We start from the raw sequence: 23,708 nt of genomic DNA, 5'->3' as shown, positions 1-23,708 counted from the left end.
CACACACACAACATACACACGCACGCGCGTGCAAGCACACACACACACGAAATTAGTCGATAAGTAGTTCCTAACTATAAATTGCAAAACCTGTAAATCGCACTCGCAGACTACCAAGACACAGGCGCAGCCTAGTTTGGAGTCTGATAGACATGTATCGCAAATCTAGTAATAAGTGTTTGTTAACCCTTAAATTGCCACTCTATGACCGCGCAGGATTTTTATAATGAAACTTGGTGTTTTGGGGTCAGTTAGGGTAGATTAAGGGAAAAATATGTGAAAAAAAAATAAAAAAAAATTGGAAATGGTTTTTTTTTAACGTCACTTATAAATGACATTGCCAACTACTGCTTAAAATAAAGACGTCACTTTGGACGGACATTGCCAACTACACATGCACATTGCTAACATAGAAAAATAAAACGTAAACTTAATAAGTTACACTCAACATTGTCCGAAACTTCACGTGCTACCTCTTTATGTCCGCCGCAATATCTCTAACGTAATCTACGTTATGAAAAATGCTCAAAACTATGTTGACTGTCCGGATCTGCTGTCAAGCTTGAAGTTCCCACTTCGTAGTCCCCTCACGCCTTGCGTCTCGCACTAAACGAATGTTTCATATCCTCGCCGCTAATACTAACTTCAGAAAAAACTCCTTTATTATAAGAACCACTAAATATTTCAATCAAATTAGATTTGATCATGACCCCATCGATCTGATCTGTGACAGTTTTACATCAGTACGCAAACTACTGACCCAAGACTTCTCCCACTGTTAACTCTCAAATAACACTAAACAGGTTACTGTTTTTTTCCTTTCTTTTATTGTTTGCTCTGAATGATTGTTTAAACTCATATATAGATATCTATTACATAATCTTTAAATAAATTACACAATTTTCTGTAATTTTGCATGCATGTACTTTGCCCAGTTTCTATCTGTGGAAACTTGTTATTGGCTCGTTGTTTCTATGTTATAAGCCTTATAGTAACTTTATCTGTGAGTTTTCCTAATAAATAATTTAAAAATATAGTCCAGGCAAAAATAAACAGGTACCTACACTTTTAGGAGAAGAAGATTTACTGCTGCTGTCGTCTCTAAAAATACTCTCTAGCTAAGATTCTCATTTTTTCTTCGTTGTCTGATTCTAAATCGGAGTCTTCAGAAGCTATAGGTGGTAGCAGAGCTATTAACCTCTTTGACCTCAAACGTTGCCCAGCCATATTATTGTAAAAATGCAACTAATGTTAACAATACACAAAAAAATATTCGTTTAGAAAAGTTGGCAATGTCCGTTACAAGTGACGAATAGAAAAAACACAATATTTAGTACTAACTGGCAGTGTCACTTTGAAGTGACATATATTATAACTTCAAAAATAATAATGAAATGTTTGTCATTTATTCACAATAATGACACTAAATAGTAACTTAATTACTATTTCAATAAAATTGAGTGAAAAATACGCATAAACTACTAAAATACTTACATAACAACGACATTTGTCACAAGCGCAAAAAGACCTCACGGTTGTAATTTTTAAACTGAGTATTTTTTTTAAATTTTGATAAGCGAAAGCGATGCGAAAGTGCGTAAAAATAAAAGGGATAGACGCTAGATCGTGTGGATCACGCCACCTGCGCCAGAGTGCCTAGGAATCTGAGTTAGCCTAGACTTTATTGGACGTCATTTAAAACGGACACCAACAATTTAAGGGTTAAATAAACTATTTTGATTTTGATTTGATTTGATTTTGATTTGATTATTTTCGTATTTTCAATTATTATGAGTGAAGCATTTATAACCTAACCACAAAATTAAATTTTTGAAAAAACCCCCGACCGCGACATAGTAGACCGATTTTCATAAAACATGGCTAAGAACACTCCCGACTTACTCAGCTTTCAGACAAAAAAAAAACTAAATCTAAATCGGTTCATCTGTTCGGGAGCTACGATACCACAGACAGACACACAGACAGTCAGACAGACACGTCAAACTTATAATACCCCGTCGTTTTGCGTTGGGGGTCAAAAATGTGTGAAATCAGATATTTGCTTCTAATTTTTATAATAATCAATAATTATTATAAAAGTAAACAGAGCTATTATGTAAAATAAATCATATTGTTAATTTCCAGGGAGCAAAATGTTTTAAATTTGCCTTATTTTGTCTTCTTTCAGCTTTAATTTGATGCAATTCAAATATTTTTCTACTCCCGTGTTGTTATTCGTCATTTACTGTGTCGTGCATAAATCGTTAAAACCCTACATAAAAGATGCCCGCCCCCGCCCGGCGCCCCGCGCACCCACGCATACGATATAGCTCTTAAAGCATTGTTAGTAGCCTTTAAGGGATATAGCGGGCCGCGGGGCGCCGGCCGGGGGCGGGCGGCGGCGCGGGGGAGTGCGAGCTACAGGCTGAGTGCAGAAACATTGTAGAGGACAAGTCAAAATACTTATAGGAAACAGTGCGAATTCAATCAATCAATCAATCAATATCTTTATTGCTTACTTTTACATAAAAGTATAACGTATGACATGAAAATTGGTATATTACATCGCTATTTATATAGATATAACTACGTACGGACGTAGAAAGTATAGCGAAAGCAAGCTACCCTGAATTGCACGAAAGTTATTCTAGAAAACTATTCAAAAGTAAGTGAATGGTCGTAGAAATAGTTATTTGTTATACAAGGGGGCAAAGTTGTATTTTAACGCCGAGTGTGGAATTGAAAAACGAGTAAGTGAAAGGAATCTATAGTTGAACCACGAGCGAAGCGAGTGGTTCGAGAATAGAATCCTGAACTTGCGAGTTTTTTAACACACGAGAAGTAAAATACATTTTCTCAAACATGGTATGAAATATTGATGTTATGTGCCTTATAATTGGGGAAGTATGACGTTGCAGGTGCGGCTAGGACGATTGATAGATAACGGAATTTCATACAAACCTTGCAGGCCAAGGCCGGCAAAGTCTTCTTTTTTAATTTCCAAACACAGGTAATTGTGACATAACATCCAGGTATTTAGCCAATTAAAAAAAAACTATAAGGGGCTTTATAGTCATGCCGACTGCAACTGGTACGGGCCCTAGACAATATTTGATTTTGGGTGCGTTTTCATACAAAAAAAAATTTTTTCGTTTTTTTTTTATTTTTTTTTAACTTTTCGTTTTTTTATAAGCGTATACGGGGCATCAAAGGGGAACGAAAATTCGATTATTTTTGCGCTACGACGCACCGTTTAGGAGATACAGCCATCCAAAGTTACTATTTTCAGTAGACTTTATTTATTTCATACCATGTTTGAGAAAAGCACTATACATACCTCGGCGGGAAATGGGGTTGCCCGCCTCAGACCTATCCGTCTATATGTCTTCGGCCGGCAACCCCCTTTGTCCCGGCCTCTATAGTAATGTACTATTGCACCCGAGTGTAACACAACACTTTTCCCCTCACTATAGCGAGGAAACTACAACGCAGAAAATGCGTTTATCACTGCTTTCAGTAGTTCCACAGGTGGTAAATCATCTTTATTACTAGATTCACCTACTCGTATCAATTTTAAAGCAGTTAATTTGATTTTATTCAAGGTCAAATTACTTTACCCACTAGTGGATAAAATGAGTTTTTACCCGCTGGTATTAAAGGACAAAACACGTGTTTCCGAGCTAGTGAGGGGAAAAAGTATTGTATGCAACGGTGTTTAACTGAGTCAAAAAATACTCGTGGCGTCTTAATAACAATTTTCGGCTTCGCCTCAAATTGTTACCCACGCCACTCGTCTTTTTTGACCTCCTTTAAACGCCTGTTGCATAAAATACTATTATAATTGAAATGCTTACTCTTGGCCACAGACTAGCTTTTTTTAAGCCGTTCTTTTATCGAACAAAATGGGTTTAGCTTCCAGTTTTTGAAGATTTTGTTCGGAAAAAACAAAGCTAATATTTACAAGTATATTTCAATTAAGTATAAATATTTGAATTTTATCAAACTAAAGCTGAAATAAGACGACAACAGAAGGCAATTTGAAAACTTTTTGTCCCCTAGAAATTAACAATATGCTTTATTTACACGGTCCACCTTACAAAATAGGTACATAATTACATATTTATTAAGTGTGCACTGCTGGTAGCCTAGCGGTAAGTACGTACGACTTTCGTTCCGGAGGTCGCGGGTTCGAACCCCGGCTCGCTCCAATGAGTTTTTTGGAATTTATGTGCGAAATGTCATTTGACATTTGCCAGTCGCTTTTCGGTGAAGGAGAACATCGTGAGGAAACCGGACTTATTCCAATAAGGTCTAGTTTTTATTGAATAAATAAGCAGTAAATAATAAGTACAAACAAAAATCCACAGCACAGGCTTCGTCAAATATAGTATCTATGTCATGTCAAGTAGGTTATTAACATATATATATATAAAAAGGAACACAACATACACCTAAATCTAAAATAACCCTCCCTGGATCGTACCTGGCTCAAACGTCCCCATTATACCCGCCGCATTTCCCCGCTGAACTGCAATGGAGACCTGTTGGACCAGATACGACCCAGAACGAGGATCGCAGCCCTCTCCCGCAAACGACGCCCTAATTCCCTGAAAAAGGAGTGAGCCTCTGAACCCCAAGGCCCCGCTGTCTCAATTGCCACCGGCACAAAGTCATAAGCGGTTTCCAACGCGGAGTACTTTGTGTGCTTAGACTTTGCCGCGGACTCCGCCGCTGAGCCAGCACAACTTGTAGTCTGCCTCAAATGGGATGCAGCGTAAGTGCTGACACAAGTTGCATCCCACACGAGACAGCGCCCCCTTCGCCACGGAACCAAGGTCAGTCCGTCTGGCCGTTTGCCGTCTGTGCGACTCAACCCCGGTGGCTCCAAGACGCAAGGCACATTGGCAGAGACCAACGCGCGACGCACGATCTCGTTAATTGAGTGATGCCTCGGGAACCGCCCAGCACACCTTTGGCAACTAAGGCCGTGGTGCCCATCTTCCTCAACCATCACTCCACAGCGGCAACGGTGAGCCGCACACACCCTTGCCCCCAGCCTAAGAGCCGCTGAAATTCGTAACGAATCATTATCTAACAGCGTACCAAGCTGAGGCGAAGGCAAGGCATGTAACCACGCCCCAGATTCAGCCCGTTCGAGGGCTTTAAGGCGCGCCAGATCAACGCCCGATGCACCACCCACCAGCGAATCATATACCCGCTTGCTCAATATGTCATCCCACTGTTTTTGGATAACAGGGTTGTCAGGCCGCTTACCGCAGGGGATTGTGTCCGACCACTGTGCAAGTGCATCAGAAACGTACGAGACTGGAAAATTGCCGCCATATTCAGGGTAAATGCGAGCGACAAGATCCGCAGCCCCGTGAGCTGATGCAAGAAATGCAACTAGTCCCAACCCCTCAACCGCGCGTATCCCTAGACCCCCATATCTTATGGGAAGAGCAGCCTGAACCCACTGGGTGTTGCTCAGTTCCACGTTCAACACCATCTCCAAAGTCACCCTGAGCTCACGATCGATTTCCTTAGCCTCGTTAACAAATTTCCACGTTGGGGATGTTCTGAGGATGTAAGTCATCCGAGGCGTGGCAAAACAGTTCCGTAACAGCGTCAAAGCGACATGGGATGACAAATTGAGCAAATGGTCCCTAACATTAACGAGAGCATCCTTCTTCATCCGTAAAGCCGCGCTGACCCCCTCAAGAAAAATAGGCGCCCCCAATAATGATAACCCCGTCTTGTCAACCATTTTAATCCCAGGCAATAGAGACTCCAAATTATCCAAATGAAATTTCGACACTGGCCCGCACGTGAAAAGCTCGCACTTTGTTGGGTTCACCTCTAAACCCACATTTTTCAAGGCTGGTATCAATAGCTGTAAGTCCTCCATGACTTCACCCGGCTTACCCCCGATAGTACCATCGTCAAGATACCACGCGTTAAGCGGAGACTTGAGCTTAACAATGGTCTGCTGTATAGCCAGGCAGAAAATCAGGGGACCTAGAGGATCACCTTGTTGTGCTCCAACCTGAGAACTAATCAATTCGTCCTTTAGGTAAAGGTTAGACGAGGCGGAATAACATTGATACAAAAAGGGGTAGAGAGACGGCACACGCTCCAAGACCTGCTGCAACATAACGTCCCTGTTAAGGCAATTAAAGGCGTTTCTCAAATCTACCTTGACAAGGACACTGTCCGTGTTATCGCGTTCCAAAACAAAAGTCCTGGTAGCATGTATAGCCGCCTCGCAACCCCTTGTCGTACCAAACCCGATCTGGTGCGGCTGTAAGTATTGTGACATAACGTCTCTCACTGCTTGACATCCCAGCTTTGCTGTAAGACGCCGAATCACACTGCCCACAGCGATCGGCCTTATACCCCCATCTTTTTTGGAAAGGGCACACAACGATGCTCCGTACAAATAAGGCGTCACCTGTAAATTAAGCATCCCTTTTAGAAGGAAATTGCACAAGCAGGTTAATGATTCCAACAAACGTGGCCCGTTACTGCCTGCGGATGAGGACGTCAGTTCCTTAAGATGCTGCGGGCTCAGACCATCTAACCCCGAAGCGGACCCGTTATGGAATGAGCCCAACGCCTTAGCCACCTCAGCTGATGCTACCGACAAATGAACACTATGTCGGTCCGGCTCTGGTGGGAAAGACGGTGGTTTAGAAGGGGACGGATGCTTTTCACGCATTGCTCCTAACGTGTCTTCATTTATAGGCGCCAATGATGATTCCGACATAAGCAAACGAACCGCACCTCTTAAATCGCCGTCATAGACTTTAGCCTCTATTGCGCGATATTTAGAGCTCGACTTATGACCTACACAGCCATCGGGCAGGAATAGCTCTGAATTTTCAATATTTTCCTTGACAAGACTTGTAAGGGATTTGTTAGACCTACTCTCCGGAACCCTTAGAGCCGAAAAAGAAAAAGAAAGTAACGCTAACCAATCTTCGGTCTCATTTGTACGCAGCGCCTCGTTTATCACGTCACATAGTTTACCGGCAGCGAGACTTCGCGCTCCCTTTGGGATATGTCTCAAAACGCGTACGCTCGATTTCAAGGACGGCAAAACCTCCAAGCTATGTCCCGGAGCCGTCGGCGTAACCGTTATTGTCGGAACGGGCTGTGGCAAAGCAAGGTTTGAATTAGGAGTGCTCGGACTAGCTCCCGGATCAGGATTGGCCATGTACGGAGGACGTTGGGAAGGATGTGAATCAAACAAACATTAGGCTCTAACTGAACTGTATTGGGTACAAGGCATGGTTATATAGAGTACATAAGGTTGAGTATACAATGAATATATGTCTTACCACTACACCTCCCATGGGGAAGGGAAAAAAAAAAAAAAAGAAATACAATTCCTTTTTTTTTTTTTTATACGAGTCTTAGATTTAATTACTTAATTACCTAGTAAAGTTATTTTGACATTAATGTATTCTTTCTTAGTTACAATTGGTCACGGTACATTTTTGTACGATTTTTGTGTATGACATCAAGTCTTCCATCTTTCGTTATTTGAACATTAGGAGAGATATCTTTTACTACTGAATCATATGAATCATACTTTGTCTTTCTTATATTCTTACTTAAAAGTAAATTTTCTCGTGCTTCGCTTTGTGACAATTGCAAACGGTATTTTAATTCGCAGGGATAATTGTCAAAATTGTAAAGGGGCTCAACGTTTGATGTAATGTTACTAGGAAGTGAGCATATTTTTCCAAAAACTAATTCGTAAGGGGTAAACTTCGTTTCAGAGTGTACTGCCGTATTATAGGCAAAACACCAGAAGGGCAGCCACTGGCTCCAAGTTTCTGGGTGATTTTCGGTTTGTATCCGGAGAAAAGACTTCAAATGTTTATGTGTTACCTCAAGTGCGCCAATTGACTGGTGGTGGTATGCTGTCGAGGACAACTTCTTAATCTCTAGCAACTTACATGTTTCTTGAAATATAGTCGACATGAATTCTTGACCTCTGTCTGTGGCTATTTCCTTTGGTACACCGTATCTAAGAATAAAATTACAAACTAGGGCTTTTGCAACTTCTGTCGCCTGTTTTGTGTATAATGGAATTGCCTCAATATATTTCGTCAGTTCACATTGCAGTGTTAGTATGTATGAGTACCTATTATCGTCTGTTTCTAACGGTCCCACTAAATCGAGGTAAACCTTTTGAAAAGATGTTTCAGCTGTAGTAGTCAGTGACATAGGTTCTTTTACTGGCAAGGAATACTTATTACGTTGGCATTGATCGCATTTTGCTACGAATTTTTTTACGTCGTTATCAATGCCGGGCCAGTAGTAATATTTTTTGATCTTATTAATCATTCTCTTTACACCCGCGTGTCCACTGCTGGGCAAAAGGTGGAAGTCATTGATAATGACACGTTGGTCATCTTTATCAAATACCTTTGTTACATTATTTAGAACACATAGCCTAAGCCCTGAATTATGTTCAGTTTTGGTCATTTCCTCTGCCAGTTTTTTAATAAAAATATCGTTGTCATTATTTTTAACTATACACAATTGACTTATGTTTTCTTTCATACACATTTCATTTAATTCCTTCACAAACTCCGCTCGCGTTATTAGCGGTAATGAGTTGTAGTGCTTTATGTAAATGGTTTGTTTATGGCGAACATAACATAATGTTTTACTTTCATTGGTAATTATACCTTTTTTCCTCATATTTTCTATGCCTATAGCGTCACTGAAAACTAACTCTACCGATTGTTTTGGCTTAAAATGAGTACTTACTACTTTTTGATTCATGCTATCAGACCTAACATTAGCGTGCACTATATCTGACGGTGGACACATATTTGCCAACTTACGTGCCTGTGCCCTTGTCATGACGTGAATGTCATGAAATTCTTTTAATTGTTCGGATGTTACAGTAATACGAGACAACGCGTCCGCAGCCGCATTATTTGTGCCCTTTACATATTCAACTTCGAAGTCATATTCTTCTAAAACCATTCTGAATTTCATTAATCTACTAGATGGGTCTCTTAGATTAAACAGATAGATTAACGGTTTATGGTCTGTTTTTATTTTGAAAGCTCGTCCGTACAAATATGGACGGAAGTGTTTGATTGCCCATACTATAGCCAAAAGCTCTTTTTCTATAACCGGATAATTTTTTTCTGCTGGATTTAAAGTCCTACTTGCAAAAGCTACTGGTCGTCCATTTTTGTTCGACAATATAGCACCGATCGCTTTATTAGACGCATCGGTTTGCACTATAAACTGATTTTCTTCTGTTAAATTTGGATAATCAAGAACTGGTGGAGTTACTATATGTTCTTTCAATGAATCAAATGATTTCTGGCAATCGTTATCCCAAATAAATGGTGTATTTTTCTTACACAAAGCATTCAAAGGCTGCGCTATGGCTGCAAAATTATAAACAAATTTCCTGTAGTAGTTAGTGAAAGCTACAAATCTCTTAACCTCTTCTGTATTTTGTGGGCGCGGATAATTTTTCACCACATTTATTTTTTCTGGATCTGGTAATATTCCTTCGTTTGAAATGACGTGACCTAAGTAAAGTATTTTCTTTTTTAGAAAATCGCATTTTACTGGATTCAATTTTAATTTAACCTCCCGCAATCTTTCGAATACACTCTGCAAATTTTTGTTATGACTTTCTAAATTTCTACCAAATATAATTAAGTCATCGAGGTAAATTAAGCATTTTTCATAATTTAGTCCAGCTAAGGCGATATTCATCATACGCGAGAAGGAACTGGGGCTCGATTTTAATCCTTGTGGCATACGAGTCATTTGATATTCCCCTGAGGCGAATGCTGTTAACTTTCTACTATTTTTCTCAAGATCAACATTGTAGTAACCCTGATATAAATCTAAATGGGTGAAATATATGCTTCCAGATAATGATTCCAAGATTTCAGTAATATTCGGCAGTGGAAATTTGTCATCTTCAATAGTATTATTCAGTTTTCTATAGTCTACTACTAGACGCCACTGTTTTTTGCCGTTTTCGTCCAACTTCTTAGGGACTAATAATATTGGGCTAGACCATTCGCTTTTACTGGGTTCTATTATACCTTCTTCAAGCATTTTATCTAATTGACGCCTAACTTCTGCCCTTTGAGAAAATGGTAACCTATAAGGCTTTGTGAATATTGGCTGGGTATTTGGTTTCAAAGTAATGGAGTGTTGATATATGTCTGTGGTAGTTAGAGAGTCTCCAGGTAAATGGAAAATATCCGCATATTTTGCACATATACTCTCGATTGTCAATTGTTCTTCTTTATTGAGGTGGCTTAGCTTTAGTTTTTCAAATAAATGTTTAACTCTATCAGCATTTTTTGTTACGTTACCAAAAGCGCATAAATCGTAGCCATTAAGGTTATGAATCGTGGGTGTTATGCTTTCCAATGATATATCAGTGTCAGTAACATTTAATATTCTTATCGGTATCACTCCATTGACGGGTGTCGCAATTGAATTTGCTACGTATATGCCTTCTTGTATTGTGTCTGAACAAACTACACAATCCTCGTTAAATTCTGTTTCTACATAGTGTACTGATTCGCACCTTTTGGGAATATTTATTGCTGTATTACAGACTGTCGTTATAGGTATAGAAATAAATGTTTCAGCATTTATTTTTAATCTTAATTTATTATATTCGAAATCTATATTAGCTTTATACTTCCTTAAAAAGTCGCGACCTAATATGCCGTCCGATTCCACCGGCAATGTTCTGAATACGTGGAACTTATGTTGCACATCCCTGTCTCCCAATTTGAGAGTAAGGTAGACATATCCTATCGTTCCTGCCCTTCCACCGACTCCATTTATGACTATGCTCTCAGTGTGGATTGGAATTTTGTGTTTAGCTACATGTCTATATTTGATAGCAGACAACGATGCCCCAGAATCTGCTAGATAGGATACTGACGAAAGGTGTACGTAACAGTCGCTGTCAGTGGCTAAAATTGTATGTTCTGGTTTAGTCACGAAAAAACTGATTTGGGACTTCCGGTACGAGGTTTGCATCGTCTGAGTTATCATCCACCGGTTCGGTCATAATGTTAAGATCATGTTGAGGACGCGTTCCTTGATAGCGTTGGGTATACGTACCTCTGTTTGGGCGGGTCTGCAGATTCTGAGCTCGTGACGTAGATGGCTGTGGCTGTCGTCGCCATTCGCGACTTTGATTCGAATATTCGTAGCTGCGGCCTCTGGAACCGGAGGCAACCCTGTGGCCGCCCCCGGAATCCCCTGTATCCGTTCCTATTACCTCTGTCTGAATAGAAATAGGTATTTTTATACATACCCATTATTTCTCCCGATGTGACAGTTGTGCCCATTTCTTCGTCCTGAGCGCCTTGAATCGCATCCTTGAGGGAGGTATAATTCCTTGCTGAAATTATTGTGCTTAATCTACGGTTCCGTAAGCCGTCGGCAAATTGTTTGATTGCATATTTCTCATTAATTGGTTTCAAAATATCGTAACAAGTCGTGTTCCCATCGGCTTGCGTAACCGTAAGGTCAACAAATAAGTTTGTCAACTCCTTCCCGTAGTCTAAAACCGATAAATCATTTTGTCTAATTTTTTGCATCCTACTCTGGATAGCCGTGGCTGCCTTTTTTGGCAATAATTCTGCCCTCATGTCCAAAATCAAAGTTTGTACGGTGTCATATTTAGTCTTCATTTTAAGTTTGGCAGCCTGCGATAATCTACTCTTTAAAACGAAGTTTATTAAATTTTTCTTACACCCAGAGTCAGTGAGAATTGAATCATAATATTCAATATTATCTATTAATTGCTTAGTAGCATTTTCTTCATCTGTCATGCATGGCAGAAGGCTCAAGGCCGTCTTTAAATCGAATGTCGACATGGTTATACTATTTATCTCGCTGGCTCCGTTCACTGGAATATCCTTACATAAATTTACTATCTCGTCATATAATGATATTATTTTCTCGTTAAATTTCTCCAAAACGGGTAAATCTTTCCCGCTTATAATCCCTGAAGTAATTTGAGCGTCAATATCTAATAAACTCGTAGTATATCGCTCATATATCGCGTGCGCTTCGTTACTTTTTTTTGTAAGATTTGACCTGTCCTTCTGGATGGGCCTATTTTAATTAGGTACGTCCTTACGTCCCTCAACTCATTAAACAGTAATTCTAAGATACTTGCCATAAATATATGATCGATATAATACTAATCAATCGAACGTCTTTAATTGAAAGACATTTAACATTACAGTGCTATATATTCCCATCGGGGTGAGTTATAAGTAACTTTCTAATCTACTTACAGTTTCTATGTTGCACTTTCATATTTACCATTTAGCACTATCACTTCACTTTATGAAAATGGAATGCAATTAAGTTCACTTAACTCCCGGATCAAATTAAAGTTCATCAAACGTTGAGCACTCAATGAATCATTCGGTGACCATTTACGGACGCGCGGCAAACATCGGGCACGAGTGGTGTCGTATGGCGGCGGTGGCGCGTGCACTGTACCTACTTTCGTAATTGCAAGTTCAATGCTCCATCCCTATCAAAAGATGTAGACTTGTAAAATGTTTCAAATTTGAAATTTAGATTCCAACATTCTTATTCACTTCTTAGAATCACATTAATCACCGTATTATACCCCTGGCACTCTTGGATATAGTTTTGGCTGAACGCCGTCACTGCCTGCGGGGTCCGCTGGTGCACGGCGAAATACTGATCTCCGTAAGGTATTGCGATGAATTTCTCGCGTTATCCATCCCACGTGGCACTTCCGATACAGCTTGATAATGGAGTAGAGTAGACCCAAAATTATGGATAACACTATTATAGACAACAATATGTTAGTTGTTGTAATGTGAAATTTAAGTTCTTCAACGGAAGCGTTGTTATTGCCTCCCGCGGCGTTCTGCACCACTATTGTTTCTTCGGACTTGGATTGCTGCTTTCCCATTTTGCTGGTATATTTATCGAATGCACACACACGTCTGTCACTTTAAGATCACAAAACTGAATTTGAATCATCGTTACTTCGTAAGTGATCTATGTATCCGCCTATAGATAGAGAACGGTCTCATATCCGTATTAGGCACGACGCGTGGATCCGAGAGGGTCGACAACCTGTCACGGTCGCCATGTACGGAGGACGTTGGGAAGGATGTGAATCAAACAAACATTAGGCTCTAACTGAACTGTATTGGGTACAAGGCATGGTTATATAGAGTACATAAGGTTGAGTATACAATGAATATATGTCTTACCACTACACCACATCCCGGTGCATTTTAGTAATGTGAACATGAAGTCCCCGAGGCACCACGTACAACTTAGGTGATCCCGGACAGTAAGGGCATGTTGCTTTGGTGGGGCTGCTCATGTTAACTAATTAAGTAAATATCAAAACATAATAAAATATTTTGAACAAACAAAAAAAATATATCAATAATCACAGTAACAGCCGACAAAAATTAAAAATATACTAAATAATCAAAATAAACTTGTAAAACATTTTAAAATAATAGTGTAAATAATTCAATATGCTTAATTATAACTATAACTATTAAATTAACTAGCAATACATAACTTAGCATTAAACCGTATAAACAACTCCATCTAATTTCGCCGAGATAAATAAAACCAGCAGTGCAGCCGTAGCAGATGCAGCAATAACTCGCACAACTCGTAGTCTCGAAGTATGTACACCCCGTAGTGGATTTCGTCTCTCAGTAGCTATAACACCATCATCTGTTACTCAGCAACCGTCCAAAATGTCGGGTAGGAACTGTTTTAAACTGCTTAATGTGTCGCGAATTAGTTGACTACCCTACGTTGTAAACATTTTTCTGGAACTGACAGTGTGATCGCGTCTGTGGCAGCCAACGCACGCTGTCATTGCTTGGCCTATCAGGAAACAGCTTCGTCCACCAACTTGTACTTCGATATTATTTTTGAGTTTGTAACGGATAAAAAAGTGTTCTCACCGGGTCCGTGCTAGTGATTTTGTGCTTCATTTTGGAGGTTCGCAGTACACAATCTTGCGCAAGTTAGAAAGGATTGTTTACCCAAACTTCTAGTGTTCGTCTTCGTAAGTAAACAATTATTTGATAAATAAAATCGCGAGACCTCGATTGGTATAATGTTTACATGGCCGGTGTTGCCAGGTCTAGTTTACCCTTCGGGTTGGAATGTCAGATAGCATTCGCTTTCGTAAAAACTAGTGCCTACGCCAAATCGTGGGATTAGTTGTCAAAGCGGACGCCAGGCTCCCATGAGCAGTGGCAAATGCCGGGATATCGCAAGGAGGACGACGACTAGAAATGGGTGTGCACTAAACCCACCTAGTAAATAATCTCTTGATTGTAGCCATAAGGATAATCGTTCGATACCTAAAACTTTTTCAAATTAATCACAAAATATGAAACGATATCCCTTGTAATGAAACCAATCATCCCTGAACCAATCAAATCTCACTTTGATTAGTTATCTTATGAGATCAGTTCTAATTCCCGGGGGCCTTCTGTGAAAGTTCTGAGCCTATTCCTTGAAGATTTTGACGATTTAGAATACAGGATGTCCCACGGCTATGCCACATGGAGGGATAGTACCTAAAATATCATAGATATGATATTTTGCTGAAAGAAGACTTTATTTTATTTTTAAAACGTAGTAAAACAGCTTTAATGATAAATAAATAAATAAGACAAGAATATCCGTTCCATAGTTTTTCATTTGATACAGACAGACGTGGCGTTGGACTCAAATTTACTTTATATTAACTTATAGTAAGTATGTTGTATGATGGCTATTGTAAATACACCGTCTTTTTATTGAATTCCGTTAACTTTAAGGGAAGGTTCTTTAGATCAAATACAATTAAGTTCTCTAAGAAACTGGCGTCTTAACTCTTACGGTTACCGAGTTATTAAAAAAATAAAAACAATTACTGAACAAGTGTGTGACAGCCTTTACCAATTCCTAATGTTATTTTTTTTGACATGTGCCGTCAATAACTTGACACTAACTTGAATGTTATCCTTAAGAGTCACACTGATTAATTCATTTATAATGTATGAAAACGATGAAAAAAATTTGCGAATTTAACTAAAAGTGATATACAGGCTGGTATCAGGAGTGATATCAGGAGATAATGAACCTAACAACGTGTCGAATTTAACGGAAAACAAAAATACACGGTGTATAAAACTGTCGCCAGATAGGTACGATTCTAGCAAACAATCTCAAAGAAAGGGAAAATGTAAATAGCGAAAGCACAAGGGAAAGGAGGGTCGGAGCAGGCCTGCGTCAAGTTCTGATTCTGATGCCTCAGCGGAACGCCTTCCTTGTACGCGAAAATATACGGGCTTGTGAATTCATTAAGGAAAAACTCCTAAAAAGAGTATCTGTTAAAATCTTTTTTTAGCAACGGCCCTTCTAACTTCAGAGTGGAGATTGTGGTTAAGTGAGATGGAATTAAATACTCTTCTAATTATAATTTGCAGAGAAAAGTATTGAAGGATTATATTATGTATAAGTATCTACTCAATTATATTTATTTATTTAAACTGTATAAGCAAAAAAAAGTACAAATGGCGGACTTAATGCCTAATGGCATTCTCTACCAGTCAACCATCGGGCCAAACAGAGACAAGTAAAAATGGTGCAAAGAGAAAAATAACTAAGATTAGAATTAATCGAAAACAACTGAAGTTCTATACAAAATACTGATAAAATACATAAATAAGAATATAATGCTCAATACCAATCTTCTTTCTTATATCAATTACTCATAAATAAATATTTTGATAACAATAGAGCCCAGTAATTCAGTGGGGTCAATGAACGAAACACCCACCTCGTGGGTTCGATGCGGACTTTTTTCACATTCATTAAGCACTAAAAATAGAAAATTTATACTTTGATGGGATAAAAAATAGAGACAATCAATGGAATCAGGGAACTCGAGACATTAATTTTAAAGCGACAAAATTGAACAATATCGTTGCAATGTAAATAAACACTTTGCTAGATATGTTCAAGCACTGAGTTTAAAGTTAATATGGAATAAAAATTAAATTGTTCTAGTAGTAAGCGCGAATATGATAGTCTGATAGACATTCTTGATTTGAGGATCTCATACAGAGACGAGATAGTTTTATTTATTTATTTAAACTTTATTGCACGATACAAAAAAAATACAAATGGCAGACCAAGGTTTTATGACTCGCTCAAGTCCTAAGTTACCTAACATCTATTCTATACGTTTCTGTCCCTGTTGGTACATACCTACCTATATCACATTTTCATGTCGAGATTACTCTTTCGTAATAGTCAATGAGGTAAATACTTTACGAGCCCCATAGCTTTATGGTGCCATAAATACTGGTGTTGGCACTGAGTCGTGAAAAATTGAGAATTACTCGTACCTATACCTCCTTCGCGGTTGCCTGCTTCGTGGTTGGTTGCTTATTGCTAAAGCTTTGTGTAAGTAAACTTAGTCATAACCAGTGTAAAATAGTATTACAGTAGATAACATACCTAGGACAGGAAAGTAAGATAACCTAACATAATAAAAGGTACAATCCACCTATTTCGATTCCCTTTGCGTCCTCGAACTACAGACGTAACAGTTTCCTCGTTCGCGCAGCTAGAACACTTAACAGGCTATCTAGAGAGCATGATATTGATATATTTAATGCAAATACCCAGGCTATACGGCGTAATTTAACTCTTAAATTCTTTATGTGAGCTTGCCTTTTAATTTTTATTTTTTTGTTTTCTCTTCTATTTCGTATGTTTGATGACTTTTCTTCCTTTTAATCTTCCCGGTTTTTTCTTTTGTTTCGCATCTGTATTAACATTAGATTTATGTACTTGTCTAGTCTAAGCATATTTGTATACCTACTTGTAATACCTAATACCTAGTGAAGTTAATTTCTATAAGATTTCTATCGGTGAGAACCTGTAATTGGCCTCCTGTTTCTATTGTTTCTGTTAACATGTTTCATGTGCTGTTGGTTTTCCAATAAATAAATAATAAATTAAAATTTTGAAAAAAACCCCGACTTAGTGGACCGATTTTCATGAAACATGGCTAAGAACACTCCTGACTACCTCAGCTTTCAAACAAAAAAAACTAAATCTAAATCGGTTCATCCTTTCGGGAGCTACGATGCCACAGACAGACACATACACAGACAGACAGACAAACAGACAGACAGACACGTCAAACATATAACACCCCGTCGTTTTTGCGTCGGGGGTTAAAAATGTCTCAGAGCACATGTTATTGTCAGGTGAGAGGGAGTCTAGGTCCTCAAAAATGTGATCTAAGGCTTATTTATTTAATCATAGGTGTGTTTACTATTTTTTTCTTCGACGGAATAGGGAAGCGGCAACTTCGTTTAGCGCAGCGGCCTGAAATTTGACGCGTTCCGGCCGGTAGACAGAAAAATGAATTCCATTTTAGGCGTTGAGTCCCTCACTAGCTCACTACGCTCAGGATTCAATTATAGAATCCTCCGCTTTCTTTCAGAATTCAATTTACGCCCTTTTTGGGTGTTTTTCAAAATAAATCTCGAAAATCGAATTTCACCAGATCTGGACGTGTTTGGGCTCATTCTTCTCAGAATCACGAGCTGATTCGATCCCGACAATAAAAAATTGCGTCCCACAGACCAACCCCTATAGACATCTATTACAAGACGACTCGCGGTCGCCAGCCTTCCTAGTATTTGCACTGATATAAGCGCGGGCGCTCGCCGTGCCCGATCAGTATCGACCAAGTAACAGACCCGAAAACAGCGCGTGTTTTTCGCACAAAAAAATTGGAAAAGGGTATTTTGATGCCTTAAAGATGTCCACTTGTAGTGTGAAATGGTGTGGAAAGGTAACAAGAAGCTCAAATTTAAAAACAGACGGCATTACATTCCACAAATAAGTCATATTTATAATTTATTCAGAGCCGGCATAGGTCAACTTACATTGGCCACTTACGCGTCAGTAGAGGGACAGTCATACTTCTGTCCCTTTTCATCTGGCGCGACTGCCCGCCGTCCTTGAAACGGCCAATCACAGCGCGCTTAACACATTCCCCGCCCGCTCCTCGCACCCCAAACACTGGTGACTCGTATCGCGAACCAAATATACAAGACTGCCACTCTATAGGAGGTTCTCTGTGTTGCGTCCCAAATTTTCCATACAAAATTCGAGTTCCCAATACGTCACGCTCGTAGTAAGTTCATACTAAAATCGTGACGTAAAGGAAAAAAAATGAGGACACATTTTTTTATCGTCAGGATCGAATCAGCTCGTAATTCTGAGAAGAATGAGCCCAAACACGTCCAGATCTGGTGAAATTCGATATTCGAGATTTATTTTGGAAAACGCCCTTTTTGCGTCATTTTGCTCCCTTGTGACACAATCTACCTTTGACCCACCTGAGCTTGGAATGCAGTTTGGAATCATTCCCGTGTCCGTACCTAATGGCCACAAATTTGATAATAATGTGCAATCGTTCGCTGCTGATTCTAAATGGGTCGTTAGAGATAAAAAAGGCTTTTTCGGTTTACCTGACGACAGCAAAAGGGTGTTTTGATATTTCAGTTATTTGTAAACGTTTGTTGTACTTTCAGGTCGTAAACCTAGTTTGTAGTTTCTGTTCTTGAAAGTTAGGAAAAGTAGTGAAATAGTGGAAAATTGCATTTTGTTATAATTAGGCCAAAACTTAACAATTTAAGGCATTTTAAACATTTGAAAACATAATAATTAATTGAGATACGGTTGTACTCACGTTATTATATCGCTATTGCTGCGACATGTTTCGGGCCAATTCGGAGGCCCCTCTTCAGGCGTATAGGAGTTCACGCGACGGCTAGACTCCGCAAACCCCCGCCTACCGACTCCGCTTCGGCTAGGCGATGTCGCAGCAATAGCGATATAATAACGTGAGTACAACCGTATCTCAATTAATTATTTGAATATGTCTCACGGAAGTTTAACGTGTATATTTGAAAACATGTCTTATCTTAACCAAAAATAAGGTTGAACAGTTTATTATAAATCCGCTAACAAATATTATAGGTAGTAGCTACTTGATTTGGTGTTGTTAAGATTTTCTACGTAGTTGCAATAATTTATTTAGGAAGATTATTTTATACTCACGATCATTCTAAACTATACTCTAACTCTAAGTATCACGGTGGTAATTCACAAAATCGCTAAACCAATATACGACCTTCAGAAAATTTAATTATAGGACTGCATAACAAATGAATATCAGAGTTGGACAATAGCGCTCGTTGCGGTCATTTTTCGACCAATTTCATTAGAGTATGGAAAGGATAATGAACCATATTTCATATTAATTGAGGTTCGTTATTGAATGTGACCGGTTTTATGAAATTTTGTCAAACTGTCGGCCTAGCCGAAGTGAAAAGCTTTGACGATACGTGGCACTACAGAAGAGCGATAGGGATAGGTAGCTACGATTTGTTTACCATACCAAAAACATTTAACTCCGTACAAGGTCTAAGAAAAAATCATACCTAGGAACCATCAAAAACCGTACGGTCGACTAAGTATATACACCTAATGTTATTTCTGGGCTAGAATAACTAAATAGATAGCGCTAATATACAATTGACAATTTAACGCTTTCGCTGACAGAGCTCCGCCTGTCGACGTGCTGTCACTGAAAATACGCGTACGGGTATGTCCTTTCTTCGGCAGCAGTTCGGCTGTTGACGTAGTGTCAGCGAATGGGTTAACATATATCTAGGTAGTTAACAATATGGGCTAAATTGTGAAAACGTAAATTGAGACAAGTGCCTATTAAGATGCATTCTTATAGGTAGATGTCGCTATACGGCTCCCTAAGGCGCTTGGGAGTTTAGGGAAGGAATGGAAAACTTCGCACGCATCCAGCCGGCTTCTGTGGCTAAGTGCCACTTGCACCAACGAAAATGGAGGGTTAATCCGAGGGTTAACCCTCCATTTTATATGAAATTAGACAGATGACAGCCCACTAACCCGGCTGGGTTAAGTGATGGGTGCAAGTGGGCCTAAGTCGGTCAAAGCGACTGCTAAGCAGTAGGTTACGACCTACTGCTTAGCACGGTGTTTTTAGTCAAAGGAAATAGTAAATCCGATGTACTTTGGATATGTTTAGGAAAATGAACGATAGAGGGCGTGAAAAACAATTATATGCCGTGGTGCAAGTTGTTCGCTAAATGTCACTGTTACCAGGGGCGGCTCACTCCGCGATTCCATCGCCGCGCTACAAGTACATGCGGGCGGCCGCGAATTCGCGGCCTAATCAGGGGTGGCTCGCATTCTCACGGAACGCACGTTCGCACTTTCTATTGTTACTACACTTCACGAGTTTTTTTGAAAGGTTCATAAATGATATCCACGTGTGGAATGGCTAATAAACATCATGGATAAAATAGGACAATCTTACACAGATCTACTATTGATTATGTCATTTATGTCCCACGAAAACGTTCAATAAGATTTGTGACGTTGGGACTTAAACAAAAATATATAAATACTGTATATACCTCTATACCTAGAAAGTACCCAAGACTTGAATTATGAATATAATAGCATAACATTTTATCTGAGTATTAATTCTTTTTAATCCACAGGCAACCCTATCGTCCGAAGCTACGCACGTGCGGCTCGTTTCTTTGTAATCATTTTGTAGACATTTAAAAAGGCGGCATTTCGTGAACGTCAAAGCAGTGGGCCTTCTGTACTTGTACTATTATAATATATATTCTGTGCTGTTACCCCCGCAAACTGGGTAATGACTTGTTGTCGTAAAATGTATAAGTATTTTTTGATGTCCAAATTTTTCGTTAGATGTCGCTGTACCACCTGCAAACTAGCGAACGAAATTCTATGGTTAATTACATGTATTTAAATTGTAAAGATCAAAAATTACAATTTCCATAATCCGTGCTACAAGCATGAATCCGGGGTACGCGATGCAAATTTAACACGTTCAAAAACTTCTTTGGCTTAAATGATGGCGCAGCCCTACCCAATCCTTCCTCCACTTGATAAATTTCCCTGTTTTGTTGATGCTTGATACGTATTTGTAATATTTTTGTAACTATCTTTTTGTAAATAAATATACTTTAATTTAAATTGTAAATCTTATATAACCTTTTTGGCAAATAAGTTAGCGTTGGAATATTTATTAATGAGACTGGTTAATGAATGACCTACGTGGGTCACTCGAAAAGTTTTGAGATACAAAAAAACTATTGAAGATATTAACACTATTTATTTTACATCTTTTCGAAATACTCTCCGTCATTTTTTATACAAAGTTCCATACGTCTAAACCAACTTTGGAAGCACTTTTGCCAGTCTTCATCGGTTAGGCCAGAAATTGCTACTTCATAGGCAGCCACTGCTTCTTCGGCACTCGAAAAAAACTTTCCTTTTATTTTTTCCTTTACTGTCGGGAATAAAAAGAAATCACAGGGAGCCAAGTCAGGGCTGTAGGGTGGATGAGGCAAGGTTTCCATCCCAGTTTCTTCAATAAACGCCTTTGCTCTGAGGGACGTGTGGGAAGAGGCGTTGTCGTGATGCAGCATGATTCCCCGAAGCCCAGCCTTTGGTCTCCTCTCCCGCACTGCTTGGAAAACTTGTGGCGAACTAACGCCTAGGATTTTCTCGATGTCGGTGTATGTAAATTCGTGGGTCTTCTCGCACTAACATTTCAGTAGTCCATACGTTTTCTGCAATTACTTCTGTTTGCGGGCGACCACTTCTGTGGTCATCTTCGAGGTTAGTTTTACCCCTCTTGAATTCACTAAACCATCTAAAAACAGTTGCTTGGGATGGAGCAGACTCTCCTAATGCTGATTGTAATCGTTGCAAACTCAGTTGTTCGGTTAAACCAAATTTAAAATAATAAAATATCATAGCACGCAAATGCTCGCGGGTCAGCTCCATCGTTTCAAAGAAAAAACGCGGGAACCGTTGTAGTAAAACAAAAGAAACAAATTTATTTTTAAAATTGAACCGAATTGGCTTCTTGTGTTCTATTTCCAAATAAATTTGCTTTTTAAAAACATATAATATGGGTGCGTTCCATTTTAAAATTTCGAGCATCTCAAAATTTATCGAGTGACCTATGTATTTAGAAATCCCGCCATAAATATGTGGCGTTTCATGTTTAAAGGGTCCACACGCTTCATGTTCTATAAGGCACTTTTAGGCATGGAAAGTCACATGAAAAGTTGTCGTAACTTAATAATAGACGGCGCTGCATACGAAAATCTTGACTGATAACTCTATACCATACTATTCAATATACTCTATGGGTCGTAGGTTCGAGCATAGAGTATATTGAATAGTATGGGCACAGTATAATAAAGAGTACTATCGTACAGTATGGCCACTCCCGCTCCCCGCTGAAAGTGCCGCCCACCCCCTCTCGGTTACCTCACAGTTACCGTCTGTCAAGAACGCGAACAATTGACCTGTCATATTTCACTCATACAAGCATAGTACGCGTTCATCTACACGAGCTTAGACTGTGTGCTAGGAACGCGCCTCTTTCATATATTTGATCGCCAGTGTCCGAGATGTGGTATGGGTTCGAGTCTCCACAGAAGTGTTTCGGTTCGTGATTTTTTTCCGTTTTTCTTTTATTAATTTAAAAATATGTAGCGGTTGTGACGTTGGGTAGGTTCGTTGCGGTGATTATTCGGACTTGCGGACGTGAAGCCGTGACCACCGTGAGGGATGTTATTGATAGATTTGATTTATAGCTTGGTTTTATTATTGTGAAAGTTCACGGGCGGGCATTTTACGGATTTTATTGGTAGTTAGTAGATTAACGCCACAAAAGCTGTAAAATCGTATTAATTTGTTTTTTTTTTAATGATAAGTATAGGCAGCAAACGAGCAGACGAGCCGCCTGTTGGGAAGCATTCATTGCCGCCCATGGATATAATATAGGTAAGCAACATCAGGGGAGCCACTTATGCATTGCCGACCTTTAAATAAGGAGGATATTAATATGACTGTACTTATGTATTTTATTTATTATAGGTTCTATCTTAGAGATATTGTCTAGAACTCTAGACGTATAATGGTTACCTAGTTCTACTCTGTGTTTGGTGCGTTGTTTTCTATTAGGTAGGTATTGATACTGAATATAAATTTATACCTACTAAAATAAATGATATTCTAATCCATATGATCCTATACACAATGAATCGATTTCAATACCCGTGCCTTATTAAATCCTGTTATTGTGCTAAAATGCTCTAAAGCTTTTAGCCCAAATATTCGGACTTGATATTTGATTGATATCCACTGCACTAATTACTTACTAATCAGTATTGCAATCAATTGGAGTCTATTAATGCTAATCGTTTATGAGCGCTTGTGATAATCAGCTAGTCATACGATGAAACTCAATATACATAAGTACCAGTGGCGGCTGGTGAAAATTTCTGCTAGGCAACACTGAGCAAAAAGAAACCTACCTTAACATTAGGTACTTTACTGGTAATCAATTTTAGCCAAGCCGGTGGGAATCGGCTTGTATGGAACAGCCGCTGCTGATATTACGTACTTACTTACTCACTCACTTCACTGGCTCAGCGACTCAAAAAGGATCTTGGCTTCCGACATAAGAGATCGCCACTCTGCACTATCCT

General features: G+C 39.2%; 1 protein-coding gene across 1 annotated transcript; it reads right to left on the bottom strand.

Moving 5' to 3' along the window:
* Positions 1 to 4,501: 4,501 nt before the first annotated feature.
* Positions 4,502 to 13,827, bottom strand: LOC125231302. Its single transcript, XM_048136743.1, has 2 exons — positions 13,295 to 13,827; positions 4,502 to 7,210 (listed from the first exon to the last, which is right to left on the bottom strand). Exons 1-2 carry the CDS (start codon positions 13,400 to 13,402, stop codon positions 4,502 to 4,504), a joined length of 2,817 nt encoding a protein of 938 aa, XP_047992700.1. The 5' UTR covers positions 13,403 to 13,827.
* Between the last annotated feature and the right edge of the window lie 9,881 nt (positions 13,828 to 23,708).

This window comes from Leguminivora glycinivorella, chromosome 11 (assembly GCF_023078275.1).
Source record: "Leguminivora glycinivorella isolate SPB_JAAS2020 chromosome 11, LegGlyc_1.1, whole genome shotgun sequence".
NCBI lineage: Eukaryota > Metazoa > Arthropoda > Insecta > Lepidoptera > Tortricidae > Leguminivora > Leguminivora glycinivorella.
The sequence above is the reverse complement of the archived record's forward strand: the minus strand, read 5'-3'. Positions and strand labels throughout refer to the sequence as shown.